At 36.9% G+C, this 27,819-nt stretch overlaps 1 protein-coding gene across 4 annotated transcripts in view; it reads left to right on the forward strand.

Moving 5' to 3' along the window:
- Positions 1–27,819, forward strand: part of HEATR5B (HEAT repeat containing 5B) — a 60,347-nt gene that overhangs the window by 13,545 nt on the left and 18,983 nt on the right. For all 4 annotated transcript variants that reach the window (XM_065680080.1, XM_065680078.1, XM_065680079.1 and 1 more), the window contains exons 10-29: positions 684–934; positions 1,381–1,492; positions 2,699–2,851; positions 3,134–3,233; positions 3,565–3,674; positions 4,481–4,644; positions 6,534–6,709; positions 7,943–8,048; positions 9,792–9,982; positions 11,492–11,651; positions 13,230–13,419; positions 14,637–14,806; positions 17,048–17,192; positions 17,674–17,913; positions 20,321–20,572; positions 22,179–22,360; positions 23,434–23,502; positions 24,956–25,135; positions 26,439–26,676; positions 27,284–27,544. In XM_065680080.1, the coding sequence (XP_065536152.1) occupies positions 684–934; positions 1,381–1,492; positions 2,699–2,851; positions 3,134–3,233; positions 3,565–3,674; positions 4,481–4,644; positions 6,534–6,709; positions 7,943–8,048; positions 9,792–9,982; positions 11,492–11,651; positions 13,230–13,419; positions 14,637–14,806; positions 17,048–17,192; positions 17,674–17,913; positions 20,321–20,572; positions 22,179–22,360; positions 23,434–23,502; positions 24,956–25,135; positions 26,439–26,676; positions 27,284–27,544 (3,450 nt within the window). The remainder of the gene's footprint in view (positions 1–683; positions 935–1,380; positions 1,493–2,698; positions 2,852–3,133; positions 3,234–3,564; positions 3,675–4,480; positions 4,645–6,533; positions 6,710–7,942; positions 8,049–9,791; positions 9,983–11,491; positions 11,652–13,229; positions 13,420–14,636; positions 14,807–17,047; positions 17,193–17,673; positions 17,914–20,320; positions 20,573–22,178; positions 22,361–23,433; positions 23,503–24,955; positions 25,136–26,438; positions 26,677–27,283; positions 27,545–27,819) is intronic.

Below are 27,819 nucleotides of genomic sequence, written 5' to 3' on the forward strand. Positions count from 1 at the left end.
CTGTGCCCTGTAAGAACAGAGTGGACTATCTCAGAGTTATTTCTACCTGCTTACTTCATAGCAGCTAGCAGAAGTTATGCACTAGCTATAGAAAAAGCAAAAGATAAGGTGTCAGTGGCGGCTTTGAAGTAGGAGTTTGCAAAGTTAGAGATCTGGACTAAGGAGGGTGTTGGCGTGGAGACGGACTGGACCGAAGAGCTCACAGAAAGCAGGATTAAGTAGGCACAGAGGTTAGGAATGTGTAGAAGGATGCAGGGTGACAGTGGGAGACAGCACTGTGTCAAAACTAGAGTACAGCAGTCAGTGACTTCTGTAGCATGTGCTTTTCTACAATATGAATCAAAACCAAAGATCAGTCTTAATGTTGTTCTGTTACTGGCAATTTTGTAGCAATTATCTCATCCAGTGCCTGTTCCCTTACATAGGATTACTGCCTCTTTTCAGTTGTGGAAGTAGTAGAAGTGCTGTGGCTCTGGCAGCTCCAGCCTTGCTGGTAAAAACCTGATTTGGAGCAGCATAATGCTAATAATGTTTCCTTCTTGAAGAAGAAGGTGAAGTTGTAAAATTCAAGTACTTTAATTCTGATTTTCTTAACTTTCATGTTGCTTGTCTAGTATCAATTTAGTTGTCTATATATTAAAAAGCTCATCATACCTCTAAAACTGTAAACTCTCTTTCTGTAGGTCTGTTGGAGACAGTAACTTCAGTTCTTCTTCATCCCAGCATGGCTGCTCGGCTTGCTGCCGCATGGTGTTTGCGGTGTGTAGCTGTGGCATTGCCTTTTCAGTTGACTCCGTTTTTAGATAGATGTGCAGAAAGGCTCAACAATCTGAAGACCTCCCCTGAAGCTGTTAGTGGCTACAGTTTTGCAATGGCTGCTTTGTTAGGTGGTGTGCATCAGTGTCCCTTAGGTATTCCTCATGCCAAAGGAAAGGTGAGATGGGTGTTTCATCTGTGAGTTTATGAAAAGATACCTTTTTGTCTAGAAATAGTAGCTTTGCAAAGTGTGTGACATGGCAACCACATAAAGCATTATCAAAACTGAGCTTGTGCCTAGAAAGAGAGCAATGGCCAGAGCATGTGTCGGTAGTATTTCAGTTGTAATATTTACCAGCTTTCTCTCCCCACCCCTTTCAAATTTGCTTTCTTGTTTAGCATATTAATGAAAAATTGCTGAAGAGAATATTCCTCTCTGCATTGTCATATGCAAAACACTGATCATCTGTATGAAATGTAATCTGCATTCATTCTTTATGGAAGGTCAATTTAAATGATTTGAGAATATCTTTATATATAGTCTGTGAGGGTGGATGTGTTGCAGTAGCTTTCAGTGGCTTAATTTATGTATTTAAAATACATTGGTTTTCATCATTGCTGCAGATGGTGGTCAGTATTGCTGAAGATCTGTTACGAACTGCTGCACAAAACAGCAGACTGTCCTTGCAGCGGACTCAAGCTGGGTGGCTTTTACTTGGAGCACTTATGACTTTAGGTTTGTAAAAATGGTTGTTTTTTGTTTTGTTTTAATGCTTGTCCAACATTTGTTATATCCATTGTGGCAAATGGTCTCTACATACAATCAGTCCAGTATCTAGCACGTACCAAGGGAAACAGAGTGTTAGTGATTTATTTTAGCCTTGTTGTTTATGCTGGGAAAAAGTGAAATACTAGTGTTTATGTAAGCTGAAGGATAGTAGAAGGTGTGGTACTTAAAAAAAGAGTTCTGCTCTGTTTTTAGAAACCCAGTCTTGAGTCATTTTATGGAAAGAGCAACCCCTCATCTTCCTTCCTTCATCAGTGCAGAAGAAGTGGAATGTAAATGAAACACAATGAGCATTTCAATATGTTGCATGTGTGTGTCTGGAGAGGCAACAGTACTGATTATAAGTGCTATCAGTTTAAAAGCTGTTCAGCTGTCTTTTAAAAAAGCCAGCCTTATGTTCATATCTGCCATCACAGAAATATCAGAAGATGTATTTTGGAGGTTCTAAGTATATTCTTGGATTTTGCAGCCATAGTAGTGGGGTGCTTTTTTTGTTTGTTTTGTTTTTTTAATAATGGAAAATATAATAAAGTTCTAATGCATTCTGCAGTATTTTGATCTCTCAGCAAATACCATTTGTTTCATTTTGTTTCTCTAAATTGCCTCTTTTACTACTTTTTTTTCTTCCCAGCTTATTGTCATGTTTTTCTAATAGTATATCCCTATTTTAGTTGTCCTTCTCCAATATATTTTTAATGTATTTGCACTGAATCTTATGGAGCTTTTTCAGTTTTCTTTAAACTTGGTAGTTAAACTAGTTAGGTAATTAGCAGCTGTCAGTTATTTTTTTTCTATTCATTTTATGAAAAAGTTTGGACAGGCTATAGAGCTTGCCTTCAAACTAATAATAAATAATCATAGAAGTCAGAATTGTGAAAAGACAGTTGGCAGTGGTTACATATTACTTGACCAGGTATGGAATTGCCTATTTCTTATTTTCAGTACTGATACCAACAGGCTTACCTATAGTATTTATTTGCCACATTTTCAACCTAGAAATGAGAGAATTTTTTGTGGTTTTCGTTGTTCAAGCAGGAGAAAATGAAGAAAAGTGAAATAAGAGGAAAAATAAAGAGCAAAAGCCTTCATGACAGGTTTTTCACTTAGTTAAACAGAGGGTTTTTATTATACTGTTGCTTCATTTTTTTTGTGCAGGTCCTTCTGTTGTTCGGTATCATCTGCCTAAGATGTTGCTGCTGTGGCGAAATGTATTTCCACGTTCTCTCAAGGAGTTGGAGGCAGAGAAGGCGAGAGGAGATTCTTTTACCTGGCAAGTAACTCTGGAAGGCCGAGCTGGAGCTCTCTGTGGTAAGGATTTCAAACTGCAAGATCACAACTGTGCAGTAAATCAAAACACGACCCTAAGTATTACAGAGAGAACTCTTGTAACTTCACTCATTTTCAAAGAAAGCAGGAAGATGTGTCAGATTTTCATCAGTGTGACCTGGTTTTGGCACATAGTTTTATGAACATGTCTTTAAATAACCATATTTAGTTGCTGCTTTTTGGATATTCTCTTAGGATCTGTTATCTTGCTCACGCTTTATATTTGTTTCAGTAAAATTTTAATTTAAATTATTTTGTTATTAGCTATGAGAAGTTTTGTTGCTCACTGTCCTGAACTCCTTACTGAGGATGTGATCAGGAAGTTGATGACGCCCATAGAATGTGCCATGACAATGATGTCACAGTAAGTAGCAATTTTTGCTCTATTTTCACTTTTGTCTTTTCCTGGATCTTAAGTACTGGAACTAATTTGTTTTAACTCATATTCTGACCTAGTGCTAGGAGCTTGTTCTGAGGAGGTACATGTGTCTAATATACAGCAGTATGCATTTTATATTAGAAAAATATTCTCCATACGATTACCTCTGGAAATATAATTGAGTAGTGTTACTCAGTAGTTCTCTGAACACTCTTTTCTTGTCTTAGCTGGAGATCTGTCTTGTGAAAAGCTGAAAATGCTCTCTTCAGTAACTGCAATATTTCTTTTTGTCTCTTTTCCTGTTTTGATTCTATAGTATTCCATCAGTAATTAAAGCCCATGGAGCTCATCTCAAAGCTAGTGCAGCTATGGTCCGTTTAAGACTTTATGATATATTGGCTTTATTACCTCCAAAGACATATGAAGGTATGTAAATTTTTAGCAATTTCTATTAAAGTAAAAATTCTATTACTCTTTTTGATGTATTCTTGGTGCTTGCTTTAGAAACAGAAATGATTCAAAATAGATATTAAGAGTCTCCGTGGGTCTTGTACTATATTCTTCATCTTCTGTATGTTGCCTTGACAATATAAATGCAGAATATGAATATTGCAAAATGTTGAAGTTACAGTCCCATTCGTAGGGTTGAGATGTACAGCAATCATGTTCTGAACTCCAATTTAGCTGTTTATATTGTTGTTACTTAAAAGCTAGAGAACCCTATATATTAGTATACTTCAAAGACAGAAGTGAGAATGAAGATTCAGTTTGAGTTTCTGGTACTTTTTTTTTTTTTTTTTTTTTTTTTTTTTTTTTTTTTTTTTTTTTTTACTTTTTAACCTGATCTGCTCTGTTAGCCAGATTAATGCTATTATCAGTAAATTGCCAGGCATGATTTGCCACATGATCTGACAGATTAGCTTTTTGCTTTGTTTTTAATTCATTAAATTTACATCATCATGTTGATGAGCAAATTCCCACAAAAATCTGGATTGTCATCCTGGAGGGAATGGCCTCATCTGTTATTTAGAACACTGAATTTGGAATTGGAATTCAAACAGGGTTCTGTTTGAAGCCTTGCTCTCAACTGTGGTTGTGTTGGGTTTACTTCTCTCCTTGCTACTTGTAAAATCAAAGTAATGGTACGTGCTTTGATTTGGAACTTCTAATCAATAGCTGAAATCTTTTGGATAAGAAGCAGCACCAATTCTTTTTAATGTCCATTTGTTTAGGATCATTTAATGCGCTTCTTCGAGAGTTGGTAGCAGAATTTACTTTGACAGACAACTCTGCTAATACAACCACATCACTCCTAAGGTCTCTTTGTCATTATGATGATAGCGTTCTTCTTGGTTCTTGGCTGCAGGAAACCGATCATAAGTCAATTGAAGATCAGGTAATAAAAACCCTATAATAATAGAGTTATCTACAGTATTTGTCTGTGTGATGTGTATGTGTGGGAAGCCTTCTACAACTGAAACTGGTTGTGGTTAGCGAACTAACCTAACTTCTTTAAAACAAAGCAGTGCTCCCCACCCTGATCTTCCCAGTCTGGCAGTTCCGTTATTTTATTCTGGGTTAAAAAAAAAAAAGTTCCACTTAACAAATTTTATAATGAAACTGATGTCAAAATATCAGTATTCCAAATGGTGTTATAGCAAAACAGGATTTAACTGGTTTTAGAGGTGTAGTATGAAATCTTACATTTAGTTTGGGAGCACTGGCACAATTTTGTTGGCATCATAAGAAATTCACTGCACTTAAAAAAGTCTTTGAAACACAATTGTTTTGGTGTGGGTTTTTTTGTGGGGTTTTTTTTTTTTGTTGTTTCAAAGGAAACAAGTATTGGGGGGGGTCTCAATTTTTGGATCAGTTGGTAGTGCTTATGCAGTTACCATTTTTTGTATGGCTCTTGGCAAAGGAATGCAACATATGGAACCATTTGTTAATGTTAAGTATTATTTTATGAAACTACCTGACAATATTATTCTCATTGCTTTCCTAATTTGTGATGACTAGGGAGGGGCTGGCTGCCTCTTTTCAAGCCTTTTACCCTCATAAACACATAAGGATTTAATGACAGAATGAAAATGTTTGTCTATCTGGATATATACACTATATTTCTGTCTTCACAGTTCTGCTGTGATTTTTTGATTTCTCTGTGAATTGTATTCCTTAGCTCACTGTTCTCAGCATTTGCTGAACTGTGCCATCATAAACTTTGCAACTCAGCTTCTCAGAAATTTCTTGGCATAGGAAGAAGGGGGGAGCTGAAAGCGCCTCTTCTGCTGCAGACTATCTAGTAATGGCAAGGTTTCTGAGAAGGCAGCTCTCTGGATTGAACAGATCCAAAAGCCAAGACTGATACTGAGTGTGAGAAACCAAGGGGAAACTCTTTCTGAGAAAAGATCAGCTGAAATTTGTCAAAGAAAAAAAAAAATTTTTATAGCATTCCCTCATTTGTCATGGTGGACGTAGTAGACTTCCAGTCTACCAGTGCAGTCCTCAGTCCACAGAGCTTTCTGGGGCATTCCTACTTCTCTCTTCCCTTTTCCCCACCCCCACTTCTATTTTACCTCCAACCTGTAAGACAGAGTCACTGTTGGTAACTGAAGGCCTGTAGTGCATCACATTCTCTTGTTTTATTTTTTTAGCGATATGAAAGTCTCTTTAAATGTTTGCTCTGTTTTCCGACCTTTAAGGAGAATGCAGAGCTACTAGATTCCAATTTTGTTTCAGGATTAAATATTTAACAAATCATGAAGATAAGTTTTTTTGGTTATTTTTTTCTGTAGTGTTTCCTGAAAGAACGATGGTTAAGAAGTATTTTCATGATAGGTGTGCTGGTCATTTTAATTCTGTTTCTAAATCTTTCTGTACAGGGAATTCTACAAGCAAAACTGATAATTTAATATACTGTATTGTAACTCAATGCTCAAACAGAATGAATGAATAGCCTTTGTAACGAAATGTCTCATTGTAGTTGCCGATTTGGAAGCTACTGTTAGTACCAAGATTGATCTGCTTTTGTCTCATTTCCATCTTTGATTACGAGGAGTAGTAGTCTGTGCATTTATCCAGCTGTTAACTGCCTTGACCTTCTGGGATTTAGCTGACCCTGTAAACGCTAGCATTCATATGCATGGGGACACTGCAGTTGCATTCAGGTGTCTGTAAGCCATTTTGGTTTTGTAAGCTACTGCATGTGTGTTTTTGTTATCTCTAGTATCTCACAATTTTTATGTGCAAAGGTATATTCTGAGGTATTCGTGTGGCATTTTGCAGCTTCAGCCAAATAGTGCATCTGGAAGTGGTGCTTTGGAACATGATCCATCTTCTATTTACTTGCGCATCCCTGCTGGTGAAGCTGTACCTGGTCCCCTTCCGTTAGGAGTATCTGTCATCGATGCATCTGTGGCTCTCTTTGGTGTGGTTTTTCCTCATGTCTCTTACAAGCATAGGTCAGTTTACATCAGTGTTCAATTTCAGAATGTAATGCATTGTTCTCTAAATAATATCTTTTTTTTTTTTCTTTCTTAAAATAAGAATCTACTGTAATATCAACTGTCTTTAAATTCAGGGTTCAGTATTTGGTGTTCATTGTGTCTTGGGATTCCAGAGTATGCCTACCCGGTTTAGAAATAAGGCAATTTCCTCAGTTTTATTAGTTCTGAAGATTAGAGTTCAGAGGTGGAGACCAGATTCATCTCTCCTCCATGGAACAGTGGTAATATCTCTGCAACCAGAATTTCCTGAAAAAATACCCACTGTAAGTAACTTCAGATCAGCCTTGAGAACATAACAGCACTATCCATTGAATTTAATTTGGCTCCCATGAGTAAGACCATTTGATTTCTACTCGGCAAACAATTTTATGCATGATGAAAAAGAGCAAATGGAATTTAGCTTATTTTCTTTTGTGTTTTGCATTACCTTTGCAGAGTTATGAGTTGTCAGGACTACTTTTGTCATCCTATTTAGCTAATTCATCACTGAGCACAGAGTGAAAGCAGCTGTAAGATGCATTTCAAAGTAAAATTATCCTTCAGTGCAATCCTGATGGGAACAGTTATTTTCCTAGCAGTCAGTCTCATTTTGCAGTAAGCTTGAGGCCAGCTTGCAGTATTTCAACTTGATCTATATCAGTTCTTAGCTCTGGAAAGTTTTGGCTGGGAAGCCGTGGTGTAGCTAAATATGCAGATTATTCATTATACTTCTGTTCTTGGTATCCTCTAGGGAGTACTCCTCCTCCCAGTAACACCATCTGGCATGGTTAAATGGGGAAGAATTGAGGTTAAACAGGGAAACTGATAGGAACAATAACAAGAATGCAGAGGGCAATACTGTTTTGCGTGGCAGTGGAAAGGCAACATTTTTCCCACTCTTGTCCTCATAGCCTTCTACTTATACAGCCAAACGTATCTGACAACTCCCTTCCTCTTGGTGGTGTTTTCTTCAATAGAAATAGTAAATATCTGTGGATGAGTTAAAAGACCTAGCAAAAGGACTGTTCAGAATAACAGCACCCTTTTTACCTGAAGTGTACCTTTCTACCTATAGTGTACCTTTCTACCTTCTGCAGTCCCTGAAGTGTAACTTCTGTGACTAAACTTAAAAGGCCTTTTCATGTGTGGTTTTTTAGTTTGTATTTTGAAAGAACATCACTTAAAATTATGTTCTTTCCTTTGTTTTAGATTACAGATGTTGGATCACTTTGCTGAATGTGTCAAGCAGGCTAAAGGTGTTCGCCAGCAAGCTGTGCAGCTTAATATCTTTACTGCTGTTCTTAGTGCCTTGAAGGTAAAACTTGTGAATTTGTAATGGATGCCAAAGCTCAACAGTTTGATTAATTGATTTGTAGTCCATACAAAAGGTTGTTAGAAGAACATTACTAAAGTTACCACTTAAACATTCAAGTTTCGAAATGCCAGAACTGAATTTTTTTCAGATATTGGCATAAGCTCTTGTTTGCATATATCAGTACAGAGCAAAGATGTAGTCAGCATTCTATAGTATTTAAACTTTCTTAAATTTTCAGTCCTGTAGTTTTACTTGCACTGTACTGGTGGATTTAAAAACATTGTCATATGTACTCAAAACCACCCTCGTGTCATAGAGTATTGTGCAGATGAGGCTCATAATATAAAGGGATTTGGGTTTCCATTTTGGATGTCTTAATTTTTTCTTAAGACTCCCTAATATTGCATACAATTGTAGATGCTTATGCCTAGTCCTACTAACTTCAGTTACAGGTCTGTGTTCTCTACCTATACTTAGAAATCCAGCCTCATGCCATCACGTTAGGAAGCTAGACGACAGCAAGTCACAAATAATATCCCTCAGAAATACTTGCTTTCAGTGAGTTGCATTGCCTCAAGGCTTTGTGGAACACTGTCTTAGAGTGTAAGACTTTCTTTCTACTAGGCAATTTTTTTTAAAGAGTTTCCTTTTTTCCTGATGCTGTTTTATATAGTTTCCAATTCATGAGTCTTGTTGGACAACATCTGTCGTTGTCATACTTGTTCATCTTCAGAGCGACTAAGTCCTGCTCACTGAGAAAGCTACCCTTGTAGATGTGCCAGCCTGTAGCTAAAGATTGGATGAGTTTCTTGTCTCACTTTTGCCATACAAAATTGGCTGCCTGGTTTAAGCTGATTGTTACTGGGGCTGCACGTCTTTAGTTGATGGCAAAATACACTGGCAAAACAGCATCTCTTTTGCTTTGTTCTTAGAAACGTGAACCAAGCTGCTACAAGTTGAAAAGTCGATTCTGAGACAGATACCTGGAATTTCCAATGCCATGCTAAATGGCCAAAGAATTGTCAAAATTCAGCTGAAATGAGTATTTCAGAAGAGAAATGAGAATCAATTTCTTCCTCTATAATACATACAGTGTTTGTACTTTACATGTATTTAATTATTTTTCCCAAATAAAAAGACTTTGTTAAAGTTGTAGTGAGAGGTGATATACTATTAGTGAAATACAGGAACCGAAGAAGCTGCAGAAGCAGTGGTTAATTTTATTGTTCTGTAGAGTGTTCATATAACAGGATGTATAAAAGTTTGCAAAGATGTGATCATTAAGCAAAAAATATCTTAATGTACATAAAATGTCCTTGATGTAAGTGATTCTTGCAGAAACACAAGTGAGCTGTGGTTTCCTTGTCCCACAGAAAGAGATGTTGCCGTTTGATTTTACAGCTTCTCTTTTTCTGGGGTATCCTGTATAAAGCTAGCTCAGATTCAGTACCAGTAGAGTGCACATAGCACTCTAATGCATTTGGTAAAAAAGACTGCTGCAGCAGGTCTTCTGGTACGTGAAATAGGCAGAGTGTTTAAATGTAAGACCGTGCTGTTGATCCTGAGTTTTAAAAATTTTCAACAAGTACATTTTAGGATAAATGACCACAAATCTAAATAAAAAGTGAAAGTGTATTATTTTTTAATGGAAGATCTCAAATACAGTAAACTTGTTTGTACATTTTTCCTTTCTCCCCTGCTTTGGAATGTTTTTTTAATTTTTATTTTTTTTTTGTCATTCAGGGTTTAGCTGAGAATAAAAGCACGTTAGGACCAGAAGAAGTCCGCAAATCTGCTCTGACACTGGTAATGGGTGCCCTTGATAATCCTAACCCTATTTTGAGATGTGCAGCAGGCGAAGCTCTTGGCAGAATGGCTCAAGTAGTTGGAGAAGCGTCTTTCATTGCTAGAATGGCTCAGTACAGTTTTGATAAGTAAGTTGGTTTTGATTCAGAAAAGGAAATAAAAATATCATTTATTGTAGTTTGAAAGATTGCTAAATACCATACTGATTACTCTCTTCATGCTTGATTGCTATGATTATGTAGATCTAACAAACCTTCAAACAGGGTCTTTTGATTTAGTTAATGTGATTCTTCCAGGAATAAAAGCTGAGTTGTTAAACTAGTTGGAATGTGAAATTCTACCAATGAATAGTTTTTGATGAGTTACTTGAAAGTGACTAAACAGCTTCAGATAGATAAATGCAGCTTACGCTGAGTATGTCTGTAATACGAATTGTGTGATAGTGGACTGTTTCATCAAAACATCTTTACATACTGATATAATTTATCTACTGGCTAATGGTTAGATAGATATAATTTATCTTCCTCCCTGCCACCACCATTCTGTTGTTTATCCCAGGTCTTTAGAAAGATGCGTGGTAGATATAACAAGACCATGTTTCCCAATTTTTGGCTTAAATTTAAGATAGCCTATCTGTGAATCAGAATGCACCTGCTTCAAGGCAGCAGCCTGTGTTTTTGGCTGGCCAGACTGTATGCACATAGCCTCAGCCCAGCTCTTCTACCATCTTCTTATCTTGTAACGGTGATGTACTTTATTACCATCTTTCCTTGAATTTCTATTACTAGGACTATTTCCTTGGTTTCTTATCTATGATTCAGGTTGCTGATGGTTACCAGTCTGTTGGCACTGTCAAGTAATTTTTTTATATTTGAGATTTGCATTTAGTTTGTTGTTAGCTTACAGTTAAGAGCACACTTGCCTCTCATATACAGACAACCAGGAAAAAACCTCAAACCTTTCTTTGTTCTAATTAGGATAGCTGCCTTTAGTCTCTTTTCCACAACCCCTGAAAAGGTTTTAATTAAGAAGTTATGTATGTGATATGATTCCAGAAGCAGAAGTGTTATGGAAAAGACTCAACAAGTCACTACTTCATACAACTAGATCATTCAGAATGCTCTTCATTCTGGTTTAATTTCATTAATAAAACATTACTAAAAAAATAAAAAGAAAAAAGCTTTATTGGGAAGGTCACAAAACTCAGCTGTAGAAGAAAATAGCTGTATTAAAAGTTAGTTGACTTTTCAGTGGAAGTTGTAGCTGTGGATTTCTTTGTCATTTCTCAATATGTGGTGGTGTTTTTCAGTTCTTGATTCCTTTTCACTGCAGTGGTCTAGCAATGACTTCTCTGATTATGAAATTAGTCTGCTATGAAACACTGGTAAGCACTTGATGCTTTTCCTATAGTCTTTCACTTCCAAACCTCTTCTTCATCTGAAATCACTCCTGCTTGTTTTATGTGTAATCCAGTATAATATGGATTAAGTAAATTGGTTTTGCATTTGTTGTAAAGGCTTTTCAAGATCTTGCAAGGTGGCCTGCAGAACTGTTAGTCATTTGCACTGTTAAGGTACTTAGAAAGTTCTTTGTAACAAACTGAGTGAATTACATGATTTCCTTTTAATCATTGGTAGGTTAAAATCTGCTCGAGATGTTGTATCAAGAACAGGCCATTCTTTGGCTCTGGGCTGTCTCCATCGGTATGTTGGCGGAATAGGTTCTGGACAGCATTTGAAAACTAGCGTTAGTATTCTTTTGGCTTTGGCACAAGATGGAACCTCTCCTGAAGTCCAGGTAAAAACCACAATCACCACAAAACTATAAAATGTTCAAGATTAAACAAAAAATAAAAAATTACATGTTCAGATGTTCTTCAATAGAGTGTCACATATAAGCCAACTCATACGGATGTAGTGTGTGCCAGGGAGCATGAAGAAAATGGAACTTTACTTATAAACTGCTACAGTACAGAATCCCAAATAAGTACTGCAGTGAAAACCTAACCTTCCTGTTCATTAGGGAAGCAGTTGCAAGTGGTCATGTTAATTCAGACTCACAAGTGTCTGCTTGTCAGTGGCACCAGAGTAATTGAGTGTGGGTATATTTCTATCATTACCGTAATTGCTAAGCAAAATGTGTTAGTTTTACCTTAGCTGTAAACTAAAGTTTTTATGAGTGGTTAATGGTTAACATGAATTACTGGGGTCTCGGGTCAAGAGCAGTAGTGTTCTTTGCCAAGCAATTTCTGTATATGTGACACTGTGAATAGAGTAGGGAAGTACATCATCTTGGGGGGGGGTTATATTATGATAACAAAATCTGCTGGAAGCCTACTGCAGTTAGGGGACAGAAAGGGAGCTAGTAAGAGCCATGTCCAAGGTAAGGCAAAAGTGGGGAGGAGTTTCTGTCCATGATGGACTATAGACATGTGAAGTCTCATAGAAGGACAGATTGACTGCTAAAGGTTGCTGGTAGAGTACAAAGGGGACTAAATATAATGTTGAAAAAGCAATGCCTGTCAATTAAACACTGTGCAGTTCATGAAGTTTCCAAAGTTGGAAATACTTGGAAATTCGGAGAATGCATTGCCTTTACTCTCCCAGGAGAAATTTGAGGGGTCAGTGTCTTGGTCTGTCTTTAGTCCCTCTTAAGTATCTGTTTGTAGCTGCTGCTGTAAGAGGAAGAGAGGGCTATATGGACCACTACATTTGTCTTTAAAGAAGTTGAATATTAGAGGGAAAAGCACTCTTTCACACACACACACACACACACACACCAGTAATGAAATCTATCACAGCACTAGAATAAAAGAATTACTTCAGAAGGAGAAAAACAAAACAAACCCCAAAACCAACAATCTTTGTTTTTGTTTTTGTTTTTGTTTTTGTTTTTGTTTTTGTTTTTTTTTTTGAGTAAGAACGTGTGTCTTGTCTGTAATTATTGTTCTTCAAAAATTATGTTGTAATTGCCTGATATAATAGGTAATTTCACAAGTTTCTGCAGGGGAATGATTATCTGAAATTGTGACTGACTATTATGCTTTAGCAGTAGGAAGTTGTGTGCCACCTTTGAGTAGGGGCACTTTATACCCACAGATTGAGAAGCTGAAGCCACTGATAACTGTACAGAATCATACTTCCACCTTGGTTTAAATTGTTTACTTGATGGAACATACAGTAGAGTAGCTTCTTTTTCTTTTCCTCAGTTATTTAAACTCCCAGATGATTGCTTGAGATTGAGACCTCTGGAACATATCTGGAGCCAGAGTAGCTAACTAGAGATGTTTAAGCAAGGACATAACAGTCTGCATACAAAATTATTTAAATTTCCTAGATGTATTACTGAAAAATATTCCTTTTTTTTGTTTGCTAGACCTGGTCTCTCCATTCACTTGCTTTGATAGTAGATTCTAGTGGACCAATGTACCGTGGATATGTGGAGCCAACTCTGTCCCTAGTTCTTACTCTGCTCTTAACTGTTCCACCATCTCATACGGAAGTACATCAATGCCTAGGCCGATGTCTTGGAGCTATAATAACTACTGTTGGGCCTGAGCTGCAAGGTTAGTAGGAATTTGAAGTGAAACTAAAAATCTAACTTGTATAAAGATAATATATTGCAGTCTTAAAGAAAATAAAGTTTTGTTTGTTGCAGTTGCGGGTGGAGAGGGAGTGGTGTTGACAAAGTCTGTTACAGTCATGCAAGCAATGTCACTTCTGATCATACTTAAGACTACTTGGGGCTTTTTTAACTGCAGTTTGAGGTTTGCATAAAGAAGTTGCAGTGCTGTATGGTGTTCTGGTTAATGGCAAATCTGCATGGTAGGTAAAAGGTGAAGAACACCCTTGCTGCATATTTTGCTGTTGATATTTTTGTGTATAGGTGGGGCAAGAAGCAAGATTTTTTTCCTCCACTTTTTTTTTTTAAACACAAGAGTTTAAGTTTGACATAATTGATAATATTTGATCTATAACTCATTTCCATTAATTCTTGATATTCTTAGGTTGCTGTACTTTCCTCCAACTGTAATTTTTTTATAATATTTATAGGGGGGTCTTTGATGCAGTGCCAGAGAGCCAGTGCCTAGGAAACTTTAAATAATTGGATTTAAATTTGTAGCTATGAAGAGTTTCTAGATGGTCTTATTGAACTTGTGTATCTGTTTTCTGTGTGTTAACCTTTTGATCTGGAGCATCATTCACTTTTTAACTAAACAACAGCTTATGTAGAATGTCTTCTGCAGGTTACATTTTTCTGTAATTCAAGATTTTTTATGAACCTGGTGCGGGTTAATTCTCAAAATACAGAATGGGATTATTTTGCAAATTAAGTACTGACCTTTAGAGTTCGTGTCCTGCTATAGCAGTGCAGCTCATCTATTGGAGCTAATTAAAATTATGTGCATGTAGGTATGTTAGCTTAAAAGTTATCCGATATTGTAGGAAATGGTTTGGTGCATGAAATGTTGTCCATATGTATAGAATGAAAGCGACTTTCAGAATTCAAATTCAGGTTTCATGTCCTGGGAAGATATTCTCAAAATATTTCTGACTGAAGATAACTGATTCAAGGTTTCATTTGGACAGGACAAAAAAGCTACTGAAGTACTCCATAGTGTTTCTTTGAAGTTGTGTAGACACTAGTTTTCAGTAGGATTCCAGATAAGTTGCATGCTAGTCTGTGAACTTTGAAGCATTAACAGTTCTTGTTTCTCAGAGGTGTAAAGCCTACAGTTGCCATACAAAAATTATGCTGTGTTAAGGGTATTTACATCATTAGGTAATGGAGCTACAATTTCAACAATCCGTTCTTCCTGTTTGGTGGGATGTGCAATCACACAAGACCATTCAGACTCGCTTGTTCAGGCAGCTGCCATATCCTGCCTTCAGCAGCTTCATATGTTTGCGCCACGGCATGTCAACCTGTCCAGTCTGGTTCCCAGTCTTTGCGTGAGTACAAAATGCATCCGTTTTGTTCCTCAGTTTTATGTACTTGCTTAGCAGAGGACTGAAGTACTTAACACGATGTCAGATATGCCTATATGTTATAAACAAGTCATATTTGCAAAAACACTAGAGTGCAATAAGGGATGCTTGTCTGCAGTCCATTTTAGATCTTTTTAGAATGCTGCCCAAATTGAAATCATAGGGTCTGATTCTCTTTCACCCCTGATAGCACAAGATAGCAAGCATTTATATAACTGAGTGAGAAGATGCTGAAACGCTGTTGCCTCTAACTCATTGCACTCCACAAAGGGAAGTGGGTGAGCTGGAGAAGAGCAGGTGATTTTGGAGTTCTTGTACCACTCAGTATAGTAGATGCTGAGATTCAAATTCCTGTGCTGCTGCTGTTAGTGTTGCTTTCTCCTTCCATTAATGTTCTGTCAGCAAGTCTTGGGTTGAGGCTGGAACCCGAGGAAAGGTGCTGTGTGTGGGTGTGTGCATTTTGGTATGATTTCTTTTTTCTGTTGTTATTACTACTATTTGAAAAATTTTTAGAGGGTTCAGCAGTCCAATATCTGTTGGCCATTTTGTGACATTTTTTTGACAGCTCTTCATGTCATTCTTTGTGGAACTGGTGGGTCTGTGCTACCTGAAGGAGTGTCATCCTACTTAGGTCAACACTGGACCTTTTTCTTAGTCTGACATCCTCTTAGTGTACATGCTTGTCAGCAAGCACTGACCCTTGCTCCCTGCACCCCCCTACTCTGGAGCATCCTCGTAAGTGAAGCGTGTTCCTAGAATGTATCACTTGTCCTTTCACAAAATTTTGTGTGGAGTGCAGTGTACTCAAAAGTAGTATGCCCTTTTGTACAAATAATATGTACAACATGTGATGCCTATAACCCTTTACTCTGTAAGTAAAGAGGGTAATGTTACAATGAAGTTCATACAGGAATGACCAGTGCTGTCTTGAAAAATTTTCCGGGGGTTTTCTGATGTCTCTTTCCTGTTCCTTTATGGTCCTCTGCTAAACAAAAGCTATTTTTCTTCTCTTTTCTCACATTCCTTACTTCCAAGTCATACTTAGTGTGGTAAGTTTTCCTCTGAATTGTCTCACACATTTATTTATACTGCAGATACGTAGATATGTAGGCAAGGTTTGCCTTACCTGCCCCATTAGGAAACTGTTCATTGTTTTCTAACTCATTTTTAAGTTGAGTTAATGCCAGGTATCAAAATTAAACCACACAGTTCCACAATCTAGTTTCATTTCTTCTTCCTGCATTGGCTATATAGCCACCAGTTGTTCGTTTTGTAACTTAAAATGGGGAATGCTCTTTCCATTAATTAAATCCCCCAAATGTTCTGTGGTTTAGTTCCATTAAAACGAACTCAGTGTGATATTTAGAGGTTCTTTAAAGCCTGCTTGTTTTTTCAGGACTAAAATCTTGTATATTCATATGTGGAATAAAGTTCTACTGTTCAATTTTTTTATTAACTATACAACCCTTTCATTTAGGAAAGCAATTTCCATCTGCATAATAACCTAATATCGAGAAAGCAAATGTGTATTTGGTTTATTAAAAACAAATTCCCCAGGGTAAATAAAGAATCAAAGTTTCTTAAAGTGCACTCTCTTCCACTGTAGGAAAAACATAGAGTTCTCTGTGCAGCTACTTCCTCTTGGGAAAATAGGGACCATGTACACTTCGTCTCTAAGAAAAGTATTTGCTTGTACTTGAGGTGATTCGAAAGGAATTAGAAGCCAGTATTGGTTAGTAAAGAAATATGAAGCTCTCTCATTGAGAGGCACCTATAAAAACGTATGCCATAAATTGCTACAAGTTTGAAATAGAAGTTTTTGGTAGTTATCATGTGTGGTGCACCTGAATATGGCTTTTTGTTTAAAAGAATATTATTTAAAGCTATAGCAGAATATGGGGAGTCTAACAGATTGGCAAGTGTAATTAGTCAAAGCCACTGGTGCAGCAGTTCCCATATTTGAGCTCTTACCTCTTCAACCAGATAACAGCTGTCAGCTCTGTATATGCCAGCTTTATGTTCATATTTGTACATTATAAATAATGCTTACTTCTGGACTGTCAATATCTTGTAAAGAGCTTGGCACCCAGTAGCTCTCACATGGGCATACGGTTGAAAAATAGAATGCTGTTAGTCCTTAGCAGTGGTGATTTATTGATATTGGGGTGCAGCTGTTCACTTGCCTGTAATGGTTCTGATTTGTAGGTTCATTTGTGCAGCTCCCACTTGCTGCTTCGCCGGGCTGCAGTTGCATGTTTACGACAGCTTGCTCAGAGGGAAGCAGCAGAGGTTTGTGAGTATGCCATGAGCTTAGTGAAAAATGCTGGAGAAAAGGAAAACAGCAGCATCAGTAAGTATTTCTTTCATGTGGCCTTTTTGTAACAGTTGAGTGCACATATGCGTGTGGGGGGCGGAACCCCAACAACAGAAAAAAAGCCCCCTAAAACTGTCTGTTCGAGCTCAAATAACTTCTGGCTGCACTCATGCTTACTTCTTGAATTTCACTTATAAATTCATTTGTTGTTTTGTTTTTTGTTTTTTTTTTAAGTTTAGATTTGAAAGTTTTTTGCTTGGTATTGGGTGTTGGTTTGTTGTTTTTTTGTTTGTGTTTTTCTGAAGTAATACTAGGAGGTGTTATTTGCCTTGCAGAAAGCAAATTAAGAGAATTGCTGTATTAAAATCTTTGTGTTTGTACAGAAGAAATTCAGTAACATCTTGGTGTATCATTGTCTGAACTACACACACACAAATACACAATGCCTAGCCTGTTACACTAAATTTTAAAACTGAATTACTGATTTCAGAAAAGATTTCTCATTATCATTTTGCAGATATAAATCCTTTTGCACCAGGAGCTGGTTCTTGGCGAGACACTCATTCCCGGCATCAGGGGATTAATATAACAGAGACAGGCCTTGAAGGTGTCCTTTTTGGAATGTTGGATCGGGAGACTGATCGGAAGCTGTGCTCAGATATCCATGATACTCTGGGACATATGCTTTCATCGCTGGCAGTAGAAAACCTTTCTCACTGGCTAACACTTTGTAAGGATGTTCTTGCAGCTTCCAGTGGTAAGTATTTTGTGTTCTCTATTCACATAAAGGATAGTATGTCCTTAATATTAGCATTTTCTGGCAATATTTGTGTGTAGCTTCTCTTTTACCTTAGTTAAGATGTAACTTGTGTATAGAACTTTGATTATAGTTCATTAAAACTTTCTTAGAAGAAATCATCAATGTTATATTAAGTTTTAGAACACTGATCTTAAGATTAAAAGGTTAACTGCCTTGAAGTAGGATTTTCAATGGAGAAGCAGTGTGATTATTACTCTAACATTTCAGTATCTTAGCAGACATACTCTTTTTAGCCTTTTATATATCAAGATCATACTGAAAGAAGAGTGCTGTATAAGCTCTGAGCTTTATTTGGTGAGGTTTTATGGGTTACTTGTGTGATGATGGGTTACCATGGTGATGAAACTTCTGCTTGTTTTTCAGCTTTGTAGATTTCTTTGCATAGATCTTGTCCTCTGAGACCTTATTCCTGTTTTTCTGCTTGTAGGATGGTTGTGACGCAGATTCTGCTCATTTCCTTTGTATTTATACTTGTTTATTGCCATACTGTGAGTTCATTGTGAAGCTCTTTCTAAATGTTGCCAGCTTTACCTTAACTGATGAGTAATGCTACCAATGATTTCTTTATGTGAAGTATTTTCCATATATTGACCCAGTGAGAAGGACCTGATTTCTCAAGTTTGAATTAGATAATCCTTATTTCATGTGGAGTGGGTTTTAAAGTTTTTAACATGGTATTCAATCTATTATTTATTAATAGCTGAAATAATTTTAGAGAGAACCGTATTTAAATGAACTTGTCAGCTATGCTTTGAGCAAGCAGCTTCATAGTGAACTCCTTTGATCCAGCTAACTGGTATAAACACAAAATCTGATTTGCTTTTTAAGCAGAGATTTACAAATCAGACACATAAGGTCCTAGATGCCTTCCCAAAACACTCTTGTGAATCGGCATCTTCCGTGTTTGATTTGCCATAGCCTCTTTCTTTATTCAATGTCTTTGCTCTTCAGCTGCTTAAATTTAGACCCCATAGTTGGGGTTGGTTACCCTTGCAATGATTTCTACTTGTTCTCCTGTCTAATTATTGCCAGAGTAATTTTTGTCAGCATCTTGGCGTTTTGCTAATTTAGACCTTGTCATTGAGATTTTATGTTCTCATTTCTAAATAGTAGAAATGCATGTTTGAGTTGGGTTTTTTTTTTTTTGTCATATTTTGGTTTGTCTTTTTTAAAGTGATCCCTGAGGTAATTTCATTTTCTGAAATAAAGTCTCCCAGCTACACTTAGAAAAGAGAGGTTTTTGAATGTTAAACACATTTATGGGTGCCATAAACTGCCTACTTGGCTGGATATCCATCGCATGTGTCGTGGTTTAAACACGGTCAGCCATAAATCATGCAGACTCTCTCTTACTCACACACCCCACACCCCCCCCCTTTCTTACCCTCCCCCTGCTCCTGGAGGGATGGGGAGGAGAATCAGAAGAATGCAACTCCCCCAGGTTGAGATAAGGACAGTTTAGTAAATAAGGTATAACACAAATCACTACTGCTACCACCAATAATAATTATAAGGGAAATAACAAAGGAAGAAAATACAGCACCTCAGCACCAGCTGACCGATAACTCACCCCACCCAGCCTGACTGACCACCGACCGATACCTCGTCCAACCCCGCAGTACCCTAGCCCTTCCTGGTAACTCTCCGTTACATCCTGGGCATGACGTGCTGTGGTATGGAATACCAATTTGGTCAGTTTGGGTCAGGTGTCCTGTCTGTGCTTCCTCCCAGCTTCCCCTCTGCCCTGGCAGAGCATAAGACTCACAAAGTCCTTGGTCAGTCTAAACATTTGAGCAGTAACTAAAACCATTGGTGTTATCAGCACTGTTCCCAGGCCAAAAGTCAAAAAAACAGCGATGCACCAGCTACTAAGAAGGAGAAAAAATGACTGCTACTGCTGAACCCAGGACACCATGGCATGGAATTTTGTAGTTTTGATTCAGTTTAACATGCACTCTACCTTTCACTTGAAACAGAAGCTGAATAGTTCAAAGCCAAGATTTGATTCTGAGCCTGGTAATGTCATTACTCTGTTTATTGGCATTTAATAGCTTTGTTTTCAAAGCTGAGACGTTTAGATATGGGATTCAGCTGTAGTTGGTATCTGGGGAATTAACATTACAGGAATTTATTTCATACCATTTAAGCCAAATAAAGGATAAGATAGCCCAGATTAAAGGTGAAAAACATTTCTTTTAGTGATTTTCCTATGCCTTTGAGACTTTTACAAACGTTGTTGTTTCAACAGAAGAATTAGTCTGTAAGGAAATCTTGAATATATCCTTAGCTGTCTTCCGTGGATTGTAAGGGTGGGATTTTTCTTTTTAATTGTTGTCTGTTGTAGACATGAGCACTGCAGCTCCTTTGGGAGGAGGGAAGGATGAAGAATCAGAGAAGAAGGATGAGATGGATGATGATACAATGTTTACCACCTTGGGTGAAGAGGATAAATCCAAGCCTTCTGTAGCACCTCGTTGGGCGACTCGTGTGTTTGCAGCAGATTGTCTGTGCCGAGTTATCATGCTGTGTGAGAATGCCAACAAGGCACACTTTGATCTGGCACTGGCTCGTTCAGCCAGACTTAAAAACCCCCAAAGTAATTACAGTGTGCATGTCTTGGGTTTGGTTTTAATTTTTTATTTTTGACATTTCTCTACAGTTTAAGTTTACACAACCAAGAAAAAAAAAAACCAAAAAGAAAGTTATCCTTTCATTCAAATGGTTAAAACCAAAGGAAATGGCTAGCAAAAGTCATTAAAACTGTAGCTTCATAACCACATAGTAGTTAACCATACTATGAATACAAGTGATGAGGTTTGCTGGAGAATATAAATTCTCACAGACTGATCTGCTTGGAAAAAACCAAAGCCCTTAGATTTGAAAACCTTTTCTCCAGTCTGAAATGGAAGCAGTAAATGTCTAGCTAAGGGTGAGCTGGGAACAGTTTCTGAGTATAATGTAATGACAACAATGAATTAGACTTCAGAGATGATTTTAGCATCCCCAGACCAAAGGGATGGTAGGAAAAACCCCAGAGATAAGGCCAGGTAATTATTGCTGTGGTTGCAGAGAGAGGGATGTGGGAGGGAGTTAGAGTAACACAGGGACACAGCTGCTTTACAAAGTTAATTCTTTGGGTATCTAATAAGCATGATGAATATTCACTTTCCAAGCTCACATTTTGAAGATGCATTTATGAGTTAGAGGATCAGAATTGAGAGGTCAGAGGTTACCCAACTTTGTGATGAAATGTTTTTTCTAGCAGATAGTGGGAAGTTTCTGCCCTGGAGTTGTCTGTTCTGGTGCCTAGTGGTTGTTTGCTTTCACTCAAGTAATGCTCACGAGGACTTCGTGTATGTAGGATGAATATTGTGAATGTCCTAGAATGTGGTTGTCAGTCTTTTCCAACATTCCTCTGAAAACTTTCAGCCACAAAATAAACTTTTCTTGAAAAAATTTGAAAAAATACTTGAAAATAGGTAGAGGTTTTATAATTGTGGGTTTTGTTAGTCATTCTGGATACTATGTTTTAAAATACATATTTTTTTATTAGTTGTATAGTATTTGAAAATACCTGCACAGTTGTACAGGTATTTTCAAATTGAGGCTAAGGAAAGAAATAAAATTAATAAATTGAGATAAATAACCCTTTCAGAAATGTTACTGAATTATGTATTGTTCTTTTCTGTATGTTGTGTGCTGCTTGCCTATAGCCTTGGGTGTGGCTTTTAAGAGCAGAACTAGAGAGGCATGCTCAGTTTTTAGGTGTTTAAACTTGGTGGCTTTTTCCACAATCAGCAGGGGTCGCTATAAGCATAGGACTGGAACAGGAATTGCCTTGAAGATTTTCTGTAGGATGGAGGGATCACTAAAATAAGTTTTACTTAAATATTCTGCTCTCTGCTAAGATACTCTGTTCCTTGTACTAAGATGTTCTAATTCCTGTATATATTTCGTTTCAAATTTGTGTTTAAGATTATTTTAGGAATTAAAGTTCTTCTATCATTTTTAAGGGGTGATTGGGAAAGGGGAGGGAAGAAAAATAAATTACATTCTTTCCTGCCTTTTTCCATAACTTAAATGTGGACCTTTGAAAAAGAATACATAAAATTTTTAAATGTCAATGAGGAAAATATTACAAATAGCCAATATGTCAGATATCTTTTAAGTTATCAAATAGTTCTTTCTGTTTTGTTCCTAAGATGACTTCCTGGTACTCCATCTCTCTGACCTTATTCGAATGGCATTCATGGCTGCGACTGATCACAGCAACCAGTTACGAATGGCGGGTCTTCAAGCTCTTGAAGATATTATCAAGAAATTTGCATCAGTTCCTGAGCCAGAGTTTCCAGGCCATGTGATACTAGAGCAGTATCAGGCTAATGTGAGACCTCCTTTATACATTCAGGAAATTGCTTATGCCAATATTCCAGTATTAGCTTTGTGAACTTTTTGTAACTTCATGAGACCTATGAAGAGATTTTTGTGTGTGTGAAAATGTACTGAAGAGATGCTTCTATTTACAACTTCAAAATTTATTTAGCATATCCCTTCCTATGTATTGTAGTTCAGTAGCTGACAAAAGTAAAAATTTGGTAGCTATTGATTCTTGAATGCCAAATATTACAAGTTACATTTAATTTTTTTTCAAGTGTAGCATTTCATTTGTAGAATTAGTAATTGGAAAATTAACACTGATTCAGTTGTAGGTTTAATCTAATATACCTGTTTCATAATCTGGGAATTAATGAATATACTTCTGTTTAAATGAAAGCTACAATAGTGTAGGAATGGGAGGTGCGCAGTTGAAGATCTATTTTGGGGTATTATTGCTTTAGTTTGCATAGATTAATCTCTTTTGTTTTCACTTTGTCTTTGGGATCTTTCCAAATACTTTCTAAATGCAGGCTTTCATCCTTTTTGCTTCCTGCCTTTTTCTTCTTCTTCAGTGCTGCATTTTTGACACGATTCTTTTTGTTTCCAAAAACCTCTGCCTTATAATAGCTGCCAGAAAGGCTTTTCCTGTCAGTATTTGTCATTTTGGCAATTTGTGAAATCAAATGTTTATGGTTGGATCTGCATCACTGTTATTCTTTTGGACGTCAAAAAGTCAGCAGCGTCTTGAGCCTTAGCATAAGTTGCACCTGTAATAGTTGAATGGTTAAAAGGATACTCATTAACAAAAGGAAGATAATACCACAGATTGGACAAAGGTAGCTGAGGCTTAAAAAGGCAGTGGGCAAGCAGGAAAAAACTGGTTTAGGACTTTGTTATTGCTTAAATACCGTTGCAAATGTCTGTGAGACAGCAAGGGTAGGTTTAGGGTGTAACTCTAATGCTAAAATTAGCATTCTTATCTTGCTTGTTCTATATATGTGCTGAGCCTTACACAAGGTGAGATAAAGGATGTTGCATCACTGTTGTAGTTGGATTTCTAAACTTTTCTTCTATCAACAGGTGGGAGCTGCTCTGAGGCCAGCTTTTTCCCAAGATACACCATCTGATATAACTGCAAAGGCCTGCCAGGTAAAGAGGAAAGTGTTCAGATAGCATAAGCCAAGCTGTTTTTCCCCCTTTTTGGAAGAAGTATGCAGAAAAGAAATGGTAGCAAATTACTAGAAAATTTTGTAAACCTAAGTTGTGATGTAGTTGTAACATCTGTTGAGTCTCTTAGTAATATATGTTGGTCCTCAGAAGTCCTTTTAGGGAGCTGTATCAGAAAATATTTAGTCTTTCTGAAACTAGTTATGTCTGCATGTCAATTCTACATTTGTTTCAAAAAGAAAAAAAAAAAGTAATTCTGGCTTACTGGGGCCAGTAGCAGTGTATTCATTGAGATGACTTCCAGTCTGATCAAATATTTGGATTACTGATAATTTACCTTTAAGCATGAAACTTCCATTTGGAAGTACCCTATTTTAGATTTTAGAAGATCTGAGCATTCTCATTACAGTCATAGTAGAAACCGCAGTGAAAATTCAGTGAAAGGTTTTTGTGTGTGTGTGTGTGTGTGTGTGTGTGTGTGTGTGTTTTCTTTTGTGTAGTCTTGTGCTACTGTAGCTTAAATTGGCTATGGCCAACATCATTGCAGCAGTATCTGGTATGTGGCAGATAAATTAATGCTGTAGTTTGAAGCAGCAGTTTGATGTTTGCACAGCTAATTAATTTCAAAAAGGTTAACTTCATGAGTTTTGTTTAGTAAGTCTTGGTTCAGCAGGACTGTGATTGTGGTTTTGTTTTATACTCTTAATTTCTACTGAAGCTTGTAAGGATAGATCAAATAAGGCATAATTTGGTATCTATACATAGGAAAGAATATAGACATTTTGCCTTATAAAACATTTGTGTGATTAAAACTAAATGAAGAGGCAGCTTGTGTGAAAACATGTAACATTCCTTATAATTTGTCAAAATCTTCCCTATTCCCACTAGTTTGAAAGTGGATGTGTGGATTTGATCCACTTACAGGATCAAATGGATGGAGGTTACATTGTGTCCATTTAATTCAAATGAAAAATGTCTGTCCATCAAATCCCATACTGATTGTTCCAGATCTAGAGCTGCTGGTTCCAGATCAGAACCCGGTTGTTTATAAAATTTCATTTCACTCATTTCTAGGTTTTCCCTTGACATTAATGATCTTGAAAGCTTTTATTAGTATGGTGCCTTAATATTTAATTTGAGGAGTGTGGGTTTTTGAAGATGTACTTTTACTGATTGAAGTTCCATCGTTAATATGCTTTACAAATACAGCCTCTGTAACCACTCACCTGAATGATTCTGTTATCATTGATGGGGAGAGAAAAAAGAAAATCTTGGATATTTTTATATTAAGCAAGAAGAGAGCTTCTCAGGTTTTTGTGATGGTTGTTTTGGGGTTTGTTTTCTTACAGTTTTTGTGGGGGTTTGGTGGGATGATTATTTTTATTATTTATTATGTTGTTTGGGTTTTCTGTTAATTCTGAACTTTGTTGTTCAGGTATGTAGCGCTTGGATAGGAAGTGGGGTTGTAAGTGACCTGAATGATCTCCGCCGAGTTCACAACCTTCTTGTCTCTTCCCTGGATAAAGTGCAAGCAGGAAAGGGATCTTCTAGCCAGCTTTACCAAGAGAGTGCGACTACTATGGAAAAACTTGCAGTTCTGAAAGCATGGGCTGAGGTAAATGCTGACCATTAAGTCTTTAAAAGATTGAAGAAGTTCTGCAGCCTCTAGCAGCCTCACACCTCACTGGCTGTTCTATCAGTGAGCCTTGCACCTGCCCTCCTCCTTGTGTTGCAGTTCCACTCCTGGGGTGTTTTCATCTTTTTATCTTTCTCTGTTCCTTCTTCTGCCATTCTGTCAATCCATACTTGCAGTATGGCTTCATTATTCTTTGTTTTACTGCACTTTTCTGTATCAAAGTATACACTCACACCCATGCATCAGATTTTGATTCTCCTCCCATATTACTGCTCTTAAATTTAAAAACCCTCAAACCAAACACCCTTAAAATATGTTCTGTAAAAATATTGCAGTTAATTAACTAGGATTATTATAAACACTATTTGTCAAAGTGTTCATAATAAATTACAGGCTTAATGTAGATACTGTTGGCGAATGGCTGGAGTATTAGCAATCTATTTACAAAAGACAGAGTTAGCACTATTTACATTGCCTGGCTTCCTAAAATGTTACTCGCATGGTGCAGAGCTCTATATATAATTACGCAAAATGGTATTTTGGTTTCTTTCAGTATAGTACTTAAAGATTTGGGTGTTTTTTTTCCCATTTACATTTTTATGGAAGTTACTTTTGAAATTACAAAGGAAAGTATTAACATTTCATACTGTAATTTTCAGCATTCATGTGGAGAATCTGCTGTGTGAAGACACTTCTGTTATATTTCTCTTCTAAAAAAATGCTTATTTTTACTGTATTTTTCTGACATTTCTGCTTATTACCATATTTATGCAAGGTTTTGAAAATCCTTTTATCCTCTCATAGCATCTATCAAAGATGAACATATACATGTTCTTGTAATCATGTCATACACTTAAAGCCATTTTCATTTCTTTATGATAATCTGCTCCCAGAAAGTGCCAATTACTCTAATTTATGTAGTAGCTCTTAATGTAGGTCAAAGAAATCTTTGCAATAAGGATGCACTGATGTAATGAAATCAGTTATTTAAATCACTGTTTGTGTAGAGCAGCAATAACTGACACTTTCTTAGGGGAAAAAAGAACGTGTAGCCAGATTGTATTAGGAAAGTGCTATTTATGCCCCTAAGTGTTATATACTGCTAGAAATAAAAGACAAAATATTTAAATAAAATGGAATTGTATTTCAAGTATCTTTTCCCCAGTTGTTCTCTGGTGAGTCTTCTGTCTGGAATCTATTACTTTCACATGGGAAAGGCTGCTGCTTTTTTTTCTTTTTAGGATCTCACAGCATGTGCTTTAATGTCTGTTTTTTGTTCTAGGTGTACGTTGTTGCTATGAAAATTAAGAAAGAAGCAGAGATCAAGCCAAAACATGTTTTAAAGAGCATAGAGGAAGATGAAGATGACTTTGGTACTGTAGATGAGTTGCCACCAGATAGTTTGATAACACTTGTGCAACCTGAGCTGCCTGCACTTAGCCGTCTCTGGTTAGCTGCACTTAAAGATTATGCTCTTTTAACTTTACCAGCTGAATTTGCTACCCAGCTTCCACCAGATGGTAAGCACTGGAATTACTCTGTGTTGTGAAAACCAGAAAGAAATCCTTACTTGGGACTGCAAAATTACCATCTAAATTATATGGTATGAGTGTTTTTTAAGCAAGTGATAAATTTCTGCCTCTGTGTAATAGGAATGTGTTTGAAGTGTGTGCTTTTTTTTCCTTCAATTTGAAACGAATATATGCTTTATCTGAATCACAGAGATCATTAAAATCATGTTGTTTTAGAATTAAGAATACTTCTACACCTCTTTGATACCAAATGCGAAAAGTTGTTTACTATAAGAAGAACATAGCCCTTGAAATCAGAGTGTATCTATGTTTTATAGAACTGAGTAAAATATATGAAAAACGCTGCAAGACCTGATGACTTTGCCTACCTTTCTTGCTCTCCAATTACTGTTCTGTCATGGCCATTGCACTTTCTTACGAGCAACTAATGTTGCTCCTTCACAAGGAGAATTGGAATGCACTGTCACTAACCAGGATTGCATCTGAATATGTGCATGATCAAACACACCCAGAGTAAATAAGTTTAGAGAAAGTGGGTTTTATCTGTTATTTGCATACAGTTTCAGAATTTATCTTTGCTTTGCTAATTTAACAGGGGGAGCATTTTACACTCCAGAAACAATTGATACAGCTAGACTGCATTACCGAAACTCCTGGGCTCCCATATTACATGCGGTGGCGCTGTGGCTAAACAGTACAGGATTTAATGCTTCAGAGTCAACAGAAGAGACTGCTGCAGCAATGCCCAATTCACAGAAACGTGCTACATCCATTACATTAAACCATACACCTGAAACTCCACCTACCACAAAATCTTTGCCAGAGATAAACAAAGATCGAATGCACTTAATTTTGGGTAAGTGTTACAAGTTTGGAGTTCAACAGCAGCACATTATGGTACAAAATGCTATGGGAGTAAGAAAAGATAGTTTGAAATCTGGAAAGCTTAAAATGCGTCATGTTCAGACACTAATGTTTTGAAATATCTCTGCCTCCTCCTCTCCATATTTCTCTGCCTCCTGTCTTTATAGCTTTGACAGAATTGCATCTTACTGTGTGATTATTCTGATTTTTTTTTTATAGACAAGTTTTATATCTAGTTTATTTATGTAACTGAATCAAATGAGTAGC

The sequence above is a fragment of the Lathamus discolor genome, chromosome 5 (genome assembly GCF_037157495.1).
Source record: "Lathamus discolor isolate bLatDis1 chromosome 5, bLatDis1.hap1, whole genome shotgun sequence".
Taxonomy (NCBI): domain Eukaryota; kingdom Metazoa; phylum Chordata; class Aves; order Psittaciformes; family Psittacidae; genus Lathamus; species Lathamus discolor.